General features: G+C 33.1%; 1 protein-coding gene across 1 annotated transcript in view; it reads left to right on the plus strand.

Moving 5' to 3' along the window:
* The window catches only part of LOC148301142 (neurogenic protein big brain-like), a 135598-nt gene that overhangs the window by 115257 nt on the left and 6663 nt on the right, over positions 1-13678 (plus strand). The window contains exon 3 of the mRNA XM_088273775.1: positions 12234-12438. Within this exon, the coding sequence (XP_088129901.1) occupies positions 12234-12438 (205 nt within the window). The remainder of the gene's footprint in view (positions 1-12233; positions 12439-13678) is intronic.

Here is a 13678-nt window from a genome sequence, read left to right on the forward strand (position 1 = left end):
AAAAGATTCCACAAAGGCATGGCCTGTGTGGCATACAATGTAATTCAGGTCATAGTAAAGGGCACTGGCAAGAATACATAGATATTATAAGAAATAGAACTAAAATACAAGTGTTTATATAAATATAAATATATATATAAAATCCAAAATACTTGAGAAATTAAATTTAATACTTCAAAAAAAAGACGAAGCAGTAAAAAGTAAAGTAATAAGTTAGCAAGCATGTACTACATGAGTGATACGTCTACAAGAAAAAGGAGCTTAAATCTGTCTCTTCAATAAACAATTGAAGCAAAATTTTAGATATATATATATATATATATATATATATATATATATATATATATATATATATATATATATATATATATATATATATATAAAATATATATACAATTATATTCAATTTGTATTTATAACCTAGGTTTGTTTATATTCATGAACAGCTATAACTCACTTAAATATACCCAACATAATATTAGGTATACGATACACGTAAATATTTTCCTTTGAAAACAAAAACTTCATTCCAAACTTTCCTTTTGAATTGTCGGGAAGCTCGGATGTATTTTCAACGCCTTATAAGTTCTCTAAATACAAATCAACTTAAGCAATAAATCAATAGTTTATTTTACTGCATAATTATTTTGAATCTTGCCCATTAAATTATAACTCCATTCAAAATTAATTTTCTAATCAATATTTTATGAACCTAATTGCTTGTATAATATATATAAGAACTTGAATAAATTTTACTAAAATTGTATTGATACTGTAACAAATCGTTTTTTTTATGATACTGAATTGTGAGTTTTCTATGGTGAATATACCAACATTAATCACTTAAAAATAAAAATGCGATGTCATTAAATGTTATATTCCACGCGTATTTTACTTTACCCGTATTGTGTTCATTCTTGTTATACGAGTATAATACAAAGAACGTATGGAGCGATATACGTTATGCACATAGCCACAGGAACACATATATTCTCGGAAGCTATTTTCACGAAAAGCGATTATTCGGATCATGAGCATTATGTTATCAACATAACACGAGTCGACAAATTTCCAGACATTTTCGATAGTAGTTTTTGAGTAAGGGAATTTCTGTTCTTTTTTTATCAAAAATGCATAATGTTAAAATTTCCGCTTTTTATCATAAATATTCATTTCCTTTTATTTATTGACTCTAGAGTCATTTAGTTTGTGGTAATATCTGTCAATTTTTAATTAAAATATTACTTGGCACAAGCACACACATAACGAAAATTCCTCCTCCCTATTATCGATGTTCTCACTGATAAAAAAACAGCTTCATCTTCTGTCGTCACCGGTCAAAGTGTGCATCTCTAAAAATTAAACTAAGTTTAACATAGTTAATACCGTAATACCACTTAAAAGTCGTAGTCGTACTTTTGAAGTGGTATTACACAAAGTTAACAATGAATGACTGAATGAGTGTTATATTACCATACCACACAGTTAACAATGCTTTTAATATAAAAAAATAATGTTATTTCGTTTATTGTTGGTATTATTGAGATTACAATAAGCACATTTTCCAAGGGATGAAATCCTAATATCCTTCGGATGATTATATCAATAAACACAAAGTTTTGTTTGACAAACAGTAAAATATACACAAATCGGCAAATTTTCGCTAATCGTTTTCCCTACTTCCTCTCAGAAGTTGTTGATTTTATTATTGTTTGAAAACTCTATTGAACGCCGACGTTTCATAACGAGTGAACGACTTTCGATCGTCGATACGGCTCAAAGTAAACTGCATATTATAGGTTCGTCTGTATTTTCCATTATTGAATTGGAAACATACAAACGAGTTTGTTTGCGAGTTGTATTGGAATATAAGCGCAGTAAATACGACTAACTGACGGCTTCGATGTGGACTCAACTTAGTGCAGAGCATACAACACGAATTATGTATATGGTATAGGTACCCAGTGTACTCAGTGTTAGTCTTGTTTAATCTTACTGCACCATATTGTTCTACCCGATACAGCAACCAGGGATATCTCGTATTTTTATAATAAATATTTTTTTCATTAATTGAAAAAATTGGCAGACTTCGTGGCAAAATCTATCCATTTTTAATTGAAAATTTACATAGTGAATACTACCACTATTTCTTAAAATCTATTGTGACACATGTTTCGATGCATTTCGCATTTTGGCGTGTTTCGATTCATTCATACGGTGTTTAAAAATGATTCATGCGGAATGCATCGAAACACGTGTCATAATAGATTTTATGAAATAGTGGTATTTACTGAGTAAAACATAAATTAAAAATACTTTTTTAATACATCCTAGAACAATATTCTAATGTATCGTTCTAATTTTTCAATTAAAGAATAATTTTTATTAAATTTCAGTTTTAAGACCCAGTATTCGATAAATCGCAACTTCATTTTCTTTACACCCAGGTAACATTTGACGTACCTAATTGATTTATTTTCTTGAAATAGTTTTTGTATTGAAAAAATTAGTTTTTCCTTCAAATAAATGTATGGTTTTGAAAAGAAAAGAGTAATTATAAGGCAAGGAGTTAAAAAAAATATATGAAAATATTTTTTCAATTTATATTAAAAAAATAAAAATGAACGCAACAAAAATCCAATATATGTTCTAAAAAAATTCAGCGTGACCTAACGTCTGGCTCTCTGCGTTGTCGGACTGTAACTGAATTATATTATTGCGGGTAAGGCCTTAATACCGATACGTAAATATGCTATTACTTATTGGACGATATAAATTCCCACTTTAAGTGCCTAAATTATGTTATAAATTTCCGTCTAACCGCTACAAGTTGTAGTTACCAACCAGTATTTACCAACCCCCATTCCTTTTCATCTTTCAATTAATATGACCATGAGTAATTCCTTCAATAAAAGTAAGTAACAATTAGCTGTCCTCTTGTATATACATACATATACCTACATCGTATTATATTATATACTAGTCTAAAAACCAGCGTTGTTACAGCAGTCACAATCTGTCATACATATTTAGAAAAGCCGCGCAAAAAACTAACTCCAAAAAATATTTCAACCTCATCGCAGTGTATTTATTTCTACGTAACTCATATTAATGCATTTTACATGGTCTTACTAGACTTTTTTGGTTGCATGATAGTATTATTATTTTGTAGAAGATAATAAATCATGTTTAAAAAATACTCGAATGTGTCGCAAGAAAACACATCCCAGTAAAACGACACACAAAACACCATTAAAACACTACATGAAATCGATTATGGAACCAGAATATATTTACGCAGAAAGTAATCAAACAGTATCAAACACGTTCGGGCAAATAAACTCAAAGTATTGAGTAATGAAGTTCCGAAAAATAACAAAGACATGTATAAAAGACCTATCAAAATATAGATAATGGAGATAGAGACATACCAAAAAATATATGAAATAAATAATTTGTATAAAATATGACCTCAGGTCGAGAAATCAATAAAGGACTGCATAAAATAACTAAGTGTAGATAAAAATGTATTTAACTAACTAGCTAACCATCACGCTGCTTCCCCGCAGGGGTAGGCAGAGACAATAGAACGCAACACCACCCTGCCTTTGCAAAACAATCTTCGTATATTCCACATTCATATATCTTCCTATGCTTACGCTCCGATAATTCCTGACCGGACCACTTACAAGTATCTGAAATCCTTGATCAAATGATAATTATAACAGTTTTATACATTTTATTAAGTACTTGAAATACTTAATAATTTATATAAATAAAATGTTACTTTGTTTTAAAATGTTTATAAACATTTTATTACAACTAAATTATAATGTGTACCGGTTTCGAAACTAACCGCTTCTTTATCAAGACTGATTAACAGTATGAATCAGTCTTGATAAAGAAGCGGTTCACTTCGAAACCGGTAGACATTATAATTAAGTTATAATAAAATATTTATAGTGATTTAAACAAAGTTATATTTTAATTATAAATTAAAAATCACAAAGTTAGTGCTTCAAATATGAATTATACTTAATGAATAGTATATAACTTCAGTATTTCCCCTTTTTATACAACTGATGAATTTTCCTAAAATACTCTGCGCCCTTTTAAATGTCATATTTAGGTATTTACATAAAAAACTTTATCCAAAGTTCTTCCCTGGCAATGCTAGAATCTTCATATTTTGCGAATGTGTGTTGATCGTTCATTCTAAACTTCGCATATTACAATATACGGGATTTGTGTACAGAACAAAGTACCTCATCTTTCTGAAACAATTTTCATCGGGATTGATAAATATATAAGGGCGGTTTTCTTATGTGAACGAATATAATCCCTCTGGTTTACCTAATTACCGTCTGAATTTCTCGAAAAGTTTGAATCGCGTATTATAATACAAACAAAAGCTGTGAAACTTGTTTAAGTATACTCGTAACTCTAAAGACCCGATGACGTAACATACTGTTTAGAACTTAAAACCGGTTAAAAGCGAATAGCGAAAAATTATAAAAAAATTATTTTAATCTCTTCCGAATGTTCTCCTAAGAGCAAGACAGGGAGACAATTGCTGATGATATCTGTTTTATTTTATTTATTTTTTTCTTAAATATTCATTAACAATTGTCTATGTTCCCACTGATAAGAAATAAAAATTAAAAATTAAAAATTAAAAATTAAAAATTAAAAATTAAAATTAAAATTAAATAAATAAATATAAGAAACAGCTACTATCCCCTCTTCAACCTTCAACGTCCCAAGGACCCAACTCTAAAATTTAGAATTAGCTTCACATACGGTGTTTGAAAATTATGCGGAATGCATCGAAACACGTGTCACAGTAAATTTTAAGAAAAAGTGGTATTTACTAAGTAATACATTAATTAATTTACCTGCGTTTTGGCTCTTCAGGCATAGGCTATGCCGCATAGCCTATGTGGTGCCGAAATACTTACATACATGTTAAAATACAACAAAAAAGTAAAGTAAATTTAACAATTTAATATAATTTTAATACAATATAATATACTGCCGTTAAAAAATAATGTATTCTTTCATTATCAGAAATATAAATGAAAAAACCTGGCCTTTTCCCAAATAAAATCGTTCAAAATTTAGAATGTGTCCAAATACTGGTTCACAAATCTGGATTATCTCCAAATAAAGGAGCTATTTTTAATGTTATTTGCACGTGTGTAAAGTGATCCCTTAAACCAGCCTATGACGGTCGTAAGTCCCATAAATGCCCGGACCATATTCTCCATATTCCATATTCTTCTTCGTCTATGTTAAGATGTCAAAAAATAATATAAAAAACAAAATCTCCATTCCAACTTACTAGTAAATGGTTGATTAGGTAAAGATTTTGTTTTATAAATTTTCAACATCAAAAAAATGCAGGTAAATTTATAAATTTTCAACAACTTATAAATTTATAAATTTTCAATAACAAAAAAATGCATGTAAATGACGTATGTATTCCCGAAAGACAAAGACTCAATATCCCAACATATTATCACGTAAAAGTGAATGTGCTCGCAGTAATGAAATTGTCATACGAATTCTGGATGCCATTACATCAGCGAGCATTCTTTTGGTCTGGTAAATATTGAATCCATTTCAATTTATGTCCCTGCCGCAAAAAAAGGATGCAGTTTTCAGCATCGGTGCAGCGTTCGGCTTTATGCACTGGGGAGACGATCGCTACATATCGGAGATGAAGCAATAACCATAGCGATACACGGACTGCCATTCGTGTCACGTTCGGCAACTGCTCAATGGTCAGATTTTTCAATACACGGTTAGGCATTTACGACTGTAAATATTTTAAGGTGCTCGGCAAATAAGCAGAATAATACGGAATCTCGTGGGAATGTTCCCACGAGTTAGAAAAGGTGTCTACGTAGGTGGGAACGAGCACATTATACCTACAACAACCCTTGTTTATTATATGTGTCAAACTTATAAAACATCTATCAAATAAATTTTCAATAAGAAACACCTATCGTTTTTTTTTAGTATGAAGAAATATGCAAGTCTGAGTATTCCAAGGCTAACGACCCGGCATTTGGCTGGCTCAAGTAATCACTTTATACAAGTGTGTAAAGTGCATAATTGTCCACCTCCATGATGTAATGGTCAGCACGCTCGACTACCGCACTGGAGATCCCGGGTTCGATTCCCAGGGGGGGGGGTCAAATAAATGAAAGTTATTTTTTCATTCTTATATTTAATCAATATTACCTAAAGCGGAGGGCTGATCACCTTCCCTTCATGTGTTAACGATCAAGATAACACTGCATTTATACGATGCAGTGCCCTATGTACCATTGGGTAGAGATAAGGGTTAGAAATGATCACTTGAGCCAGCATTACCGCAAGTTTGTAATGTTGACCATTCTACCCATTATTGAACATCCATATTACATTATTTTTTTAAACTTGTACACATGCAATGCTGGTGGATTCCTATCACATGGTAGTTCTTAGTTCAAAGTTTTGGAAGTATGGCTGATTGTGGCGCTATCAGTTGAAAAATACTTACATACTTGTGCGATATATCGTGAATTGTTTCTTGTGTATTTGGTTTTCTATTGGTTGATTCAAAATTACGACACTTAACGCATGACTAGACTTTTACTTTATAAGGGTGTATGTTATCCGTCAAAATGATGGGTTATGACGCGTTATATCATTAAAAAATATTTATAATAGTACAATCATTTATTTGCTTCTATTTACTTACTTTCTTTAAATTTCTTAATAATATTCTATTAAAAAATGCGTCATTCTCTTAATACATCGAACATTTAAAGCCCTCAGGCAAGGTATGTAAAACAGATATCTGCCGGTAGTAGACGACTGTCAAATGACGCGATAAGGATGCGTATGGTTCTTATAAAATCAGTAGTTGAGCCTGTTTTAAGGATTGTCCTACAATCGTGTATAATTAACTTAAAGAACATTTAGAATGGCCAACTAATTAATAAGTTTCTCCAGCTTCCCTCTGTCCTCCGATCTCAGATTGATACACTGAGCTAATTAGATTTAAGGGGAGGTAGGTACCTACCTACCTACCCACTAAAGGTGTTATGTGTGAACATTTGTATTCTTGTTCTGTCACGCAGATAAGCACTCTATCTTCCAAAGTTTGTGGATGTAAATCCAATATACGGCGTAATCTAAACACGCTATAACAAGATCCTATCAAATACGTGGAAGCCTCGTTTAGCGCGAATTTCATTTACGCTTAAATAAATTAGGGCGCTTTAACGAAATTATACCATATTTGAACAGTTTTACGACTGAAGAGCCTGGACCACTATTATAATCATAATTTTTGCTATTGTTTTTTTATTTATACTCTTATAATTAGAGATAATCCAGATTTGTGAACAAGTATTTGATCACACTCGAAATGTTGTATGATCATTTTTACTTCCACGTAACCTATTATTTCTAAAATTGGAATTCCCTCTGGACCGTCCATAGTAATATTAAAAGACAGTGACCGCCAAAACAATATAGCCCCGTGAAACAAGTGACCTTTCCCACAGACTGGTCCGCTTGTGCGCCATGTTCACTATTCACACGCTGGATGCTTCTCTTATGGAGATCAGAACGCCAGAATTAATTGAAACAATTTCCGGAACGCTTCCAAATGCCATCTCCAATATGCATCAAAGGAGTTGGGTACTCGGTTAGTTATATCATGCCGCATTCGGGTAATGAACGTAGAATAACGTCGATAGCCCTCCGACTGATATAATCGCCACAGTGCCATTATAGTAAATGGGCATGTCGAGATTGTGCTATTCTTAAAAGGTTTTTCTGGTTTCTCTTTTGGCTCTCAGATGGCTGCCGTCCCGAGACAAGAATACAATATTATCAAAATATCTACGCTTTACCGCGCAACCTCGGTGGCCTTTTATGATATTTGACAAAAATATCAAATGGTACTCTCCTCACTCGTCATTACATTTCGAAGATATTAATTACAGTATTCTCATTTCTGGTGACAAATTACGTTTTTTCCATTACTGGTGACACGACAATATTTTATAATAATTATATAACAGAACGAACAAATAATAACTCACGAGAAATACACATCAATCAAATCCTATTCTTTCCACTGTATTATATGAACCACCCCTTCCTTTCGCATTGGTATATAAGCACGAATATATATATATATATATATATATATATATATATATATATATATATATATATATATATATATATATATATATATATATATATATATATATATATATATATATACATATATATATATACAGTATCTACTCAATGAATTAGGGCCACCCATTATTTTTTTGAATACTCTGAAATCTTTTGGATTATTATATTTATTTTACATAAATACTTTAAGTTTTCTATTGACATCTAATATCATGTATATTACCTTCAATAATATGTAAAATATACCTGGATTGTTTAAGCCTTTACAAAATTTCAAACCCTTTTTCTGAGAAAGGTCCCTAATTAGCACAGGTAGACAGATAGTTGAAAGTTCAAAAAAAAGTCCTATCTCATTTATTAGTGAAGTTTCTTGAGTTCTGGTTGTTGTTTTGTTCAGAGAGGTTATATAGTTATCGTATCTTGTGAAAAAAACTTAATTTTTAATTTTAGTTCATAAAGTATAAATTTTTTTTGTAAACACAAGTGTTTTTTTTGAAAAGGACAAAATGGGAAAAAGTAAAGACATTTCTGAGGAAAAAAAGTCTAGTGTTATAGTGCTACTAAAATTAGGAATACTATCTAATAGAGAAATTTCAAAAAAAGAAAACGTTTCTCGTCAAACAGTGGACAGAATTTCAAAATCAATAAAAAATCAGTCACCCGCCACCAGCAATCGGCGAAAGAACTGTCGTAGGATTAGAAAAACAACACCGAAGACTGATCGAAAAATCGTTCAAAGTGCCTTAGAAAACCGTAGTGCATCAGCAAAAACATTAAAAATAAAATTGGAAGAAGAGGGTATAAATATATCGGTATCAACACTGAGGCGACGTCTTTACGAAGTAAATCTGAAATGCAGGCGCCCTGTAAAAGCACCAAAATTGACACCACGAATGAAAGCGGATCGATTAAAATGGGCCAGGCTACATCGAAATTACTCGGTAGACGATTGGAAAAAGGTATTTATTTAAATTGAATTTTCAACATATCATTTTAGTAAATAAACTTATATATTTGAATTAAACTTAAATTTTCATTATTTTTCAGGTCATCTTTAGTAATGAGTGCCGGTTAGAAGCCGTGACAGAGAGCCGTCGATTCGTCAGGAGAACACCAATGGAACGTTACAATGAGGCCTGTGTGGTAAAAGTAATCAAACACCCCCCTGCAACAATGATATGGTCATGTATTATTAACAATTTACCTGGGCCGTTGTTTTTCGTGGAAGGAACATTGAACCAAAATTTCTATAAGCAGGTCCTCGAACGAATTTTACTGCCCTTCTACCATACACTCGACCCAACAGAAGGTCCATACATCTTCATGCAGGATGGGGCACCTTGCCACCGGGCTTAATCAATAATAAAATTTTTGTCTAACAAAAATCTGCCTTTGCTCCCCTGGCCTGGAAATTCTCCGGACCTTAATCCTATAGAAAACGTATGGAGCATGTTAAAAAATAAGGTATACTCATTTCTAAATCCGACAGTAGACTGTCTAAAAAAAATATTCAAAAAATTTGGTCAGAAGACGAAGAAATAAAAAACATGATAAAACAGTGCATTTTAAGTATGCCAAAAAGAATTGAGGCAGTTATTTCTGTCAAAGGTGGAAATACTAAATACTAACTATATTTATATGAAAATATATGCATAATTTAAGCGTAATAAAGTGTTCATGTGTAAATAAAATTCAATGTTGTTTTATTCAAGGTTTTCTCTGAGTTATTCCTGTTTGAATTGAGAAATTGCGCGAAATTCTGCGTGGCCCTAATTCATTGAGTAGATACTGTATATATACAATTAACTTTTGTATAGGATTTGGCACTAACTTTAGATTTTCCAAAATTTTCACAACATTTTTGGGTTTTTACAAATCTGGGTTTCTCCACTTAGAGGTTATCTTTACATTCGATATCTCAAAAAAGATAATATGGATATTCTTCTTCATCTCTATACTGAAATGTCAAGATGTAAAAATAAAACTTTTTTGAGCTACCGCGTTGGTGTTTATCTTCTATTGTTTATAAAAAAAAGGTTTTTAACTTTTCTGAGACCAAGTGACAGCATTATTTTGTTTCTTGATAACACTAAGAATTCAGTTTTGTCAATTTCGTATATAGGATGGAACACCACACTCGTCTGTCCTGGCATTCATTCCAAGCTTCTTCTACATCATTACATCTATACATACGTAGACTTATGACACGACCAGGTTTTAGGTTTTGATCGATTTGGTCGTGTAAAGACTTTCTTGGCTTCATACTATTGTACACGTCGCTCACTCCTTTCAACAACGTCATATATCAAAAAACTAGATTTTTCAGGAGATCGTTTTTAAAGTTTAAAAATATAATAAATTTATTAAAAACAAATATCAAGCCACTTATTGAACCTTTTACTGTGCAACAGATCTTTTTAGGTAAAACCTGAAGGTTTTTTCTTCATTTGAAAAATATTTAGTATATTTGAAAAAATAATTATACAATACATTTTATTCAAAATGCAACACTTCTGCCCTGTAGCGGGTAGATATAAGGTTAAAAATATATCGCTTATTAGGGATGTAGAATATTTTCTGGGCATTCCGAAAACATGCACAACTGAAAATTGACGATTTTTTTATATATGACGTTGTTGAAATGAGTAAGCGATATCATAACTCAAAACGAACAATTTTGACACAGATTTATGCTTCCAGAAATAAATTGATTAAATATTATGATGTTATCAGATAATTGTAATGACTTGTGCTAATTCCGAAGTGGGAGCAACCCCTAAAACTAATTTCACTGATTTCTGACCCGAAGCTTTGTAGCGAATCTAAAAATAATCACGTTGACCCGGTTTCTGTGCTGGAAAACTATCCTAATATATATATTTGACAACCGTATAAATAGTGTAATTCTGCTAAAAGGCAAACGTGAAGGCATTTCGGATTGCCTCCGACCTAATAGACTTATTTCTGTAAGCTGTGCTATAAATGACACTTGGATGTTTGACATTCAATATTCTCAGGTCACTTGAATCTAATTACAAACTAAATATAAACCGCTGATTTTGTTTATTTTAAAATATGTTACTAATCAACCATCACGTCGCTTCCCCGTAGAGGTAGGCAGAAAGAATAGATCACCACCCCAATCTGTCTTTGCAAATTATCTTCGCCTCTTCCACATCCGTGCATCTCCACATATCCGCCGATTATTGCGACTCCTGACCAGACCACGCCCAAGTATTTGAAATACTTGATCATGTCATGTTTTTATCGGTCTTCGTCTGCTTCTATTATTAACCACATTCGCCTCATAAATTTGTTTTACTCTGCTTTCTTCACACATTCGTTTCACATACCCTAAACACCTTTCTTGATTTTATCGATAACTTATATAAGCCTTGCATACTTTCCTTATATCACCATTAGAACATTTTTCATACAACGCTTTGCGGCATATTCGTCTGAGAGATCGAATCCTTCATTTCACACCTTCTGTCACATGCGAGTTCTCAGCACCATCTGTGGTTAAGTTGAGTAAGTTCTTATTTTATTATTCCAGAGACCTTCATTAAATTTATGTTGAGATATCAATAGAAAAAATATATATTTTGTAAACAATGATTTTTTAAAGTGTGTCTAAATTATGCTCAAATTAGGAGCTAGACGTCTATCCATGACCAATTTTTTTTAGAATTTAAATTAATTTATTCTTTTTTAGAATATGTATTGAATTTTTTTTTGCAATTTTTTTTCAACTCCTAACCTTTCAATAACTCTTATCTTTTCAAACCCATATTTTAATTTTGAAGAAAAACTTATTTCTTTCAATACTTTTTTTTTCTTCTTTTTAATGGCTTTTCACCCATCTTGGGTGTAATAGCCAGTGTCGAGTTATTGTTTTTTTCAATACAAAAACGGTATTTTAAGCAAAAATTAATAGCGTTAAATATTACTTGGGTTCAAAGATAATTAAGTTGCGATTTAACGTATGTACGTATGATTTAATAAATGTTGTTATGTTGTTACAGGGTGACTGTCCCCGGCTACCAGGGCAGCCTGCAGGCCGGGCTGGTGTCCGCTCCGGGCGCCTGGGAGCGCTTCGGGCTCGAGTTCATCCTCACGTTCGTCGTGGTGCTCACGCACTGCGTGTCCATGGAGCGCCCCGCCCGCGGGCCCAGCGCCAGCTGCGCGCTGCCCGTCGGGGCGGCCTACGCGGCCTGCAGTCTCGTCTCGGTGAGCGCTCACTCCCCCCCCCCTTAACTTGTCCAGACTCACCCCAACCTGACCTGACTTGTCCAGACTTACCCCAGTCTGACCTAATTTGTCCAGACTCACTCCAGTCTGACCTAACTTGTCCAGATTCACCCCAAACTGACATGACTTGTCCAGACTTACCCCAGTCTGACCTAACTTGTCCAGATTTACCCCAATCTGACCTATGTAACTTGTCTAGATTTACCCCAACCTGACCTAACTTGACCAGACTTACCACAACCTGACCTATCTTGTCCAGACTCACCCCAGTCTGACCTAACTTGTCCAGATTTACCCTAACCTGACCTGATTTACACTAATCTTATATATCCATGAGGAATTATCACAAAAGGTGAAGGCTATTTGTGCAATAGAGCGAATAAACCTTGTTCGCCTTCAACTTAATGTGACGTAATTTACCCATCTTTCTTCTAACCCTTATCCGCACCCAACGGTGCATAGGGCACTACATCGTATTGACGCAGTGTTATCTTGATCGTTACTTATATGAAGGCAAGGTGATTACTCTTGCGCTTCAAGGACTATTCCAGGGTATCAAATAAATATTACAATGTAAAATTACTAATATTTATTTAAACCCCCCCCCCCCTGGGGTTCGAACCCGGGACCTTCAGCACGGTAGCTAAACACGCGAATAAATATTAGAGTGAAAAAATCACTTTAAACCCCTCCCCTCTCCTGAGAATCGAACCCGGGACCTCCAGTAAGGTAGCCAAGCGTGCTGACCATTACACTACGGATGCAGAGAAGAATATTAGTAATGAATACAATACCCTAACTTCCATCTTCTTCTTCATCTATACTTAGATTTCAAAACTGTGACATGTATCTATCTTTTCGACCTGCAGATAAATCTGTAAAAGATTTATGAAGTAGGAGAAAAAACACATTTCGCAGTAAAAATACAAGAAAAAACGTCAATTATGAATATTGGAACATAACACACGTTCCGCTACCCGCGGTAGGTATTAAGTGAGCAGCTGGTTCAGCATAGTAAATAATAAAATCTTTTGGTGGTGTAATGCAACAAACCAAGACGAAGCGTGGTGATCCCTTGCACCTGGCGCACGGCGCTATCAGGGGTCACCCAACCCACAAACATTATTACTAAATTGTAATTTATTATATGTGGGAAGTACTTATGAACCAAATGGCGTGCCAAAAACAAACATTACTTATTTTCTAACGTGATATCGGA

Source organism: Brachycentrus maculatus, unplaced genomic scaffold (genome assembly GCF_059751285.1).
Source record: "Brachycentrus maculatus isolate JH-2025_06_01 unplaced genomic scaffold, ASM5975128v1 h1tg000602l, whole genome shotgun sequence".
Taxonomy (NCBI): Eukaryota; Metazoa; Arthropoda; class Insecta; order Trichoptera; family Brachycentridae; genus Brachycentrus; species Brachycentrus maculatus.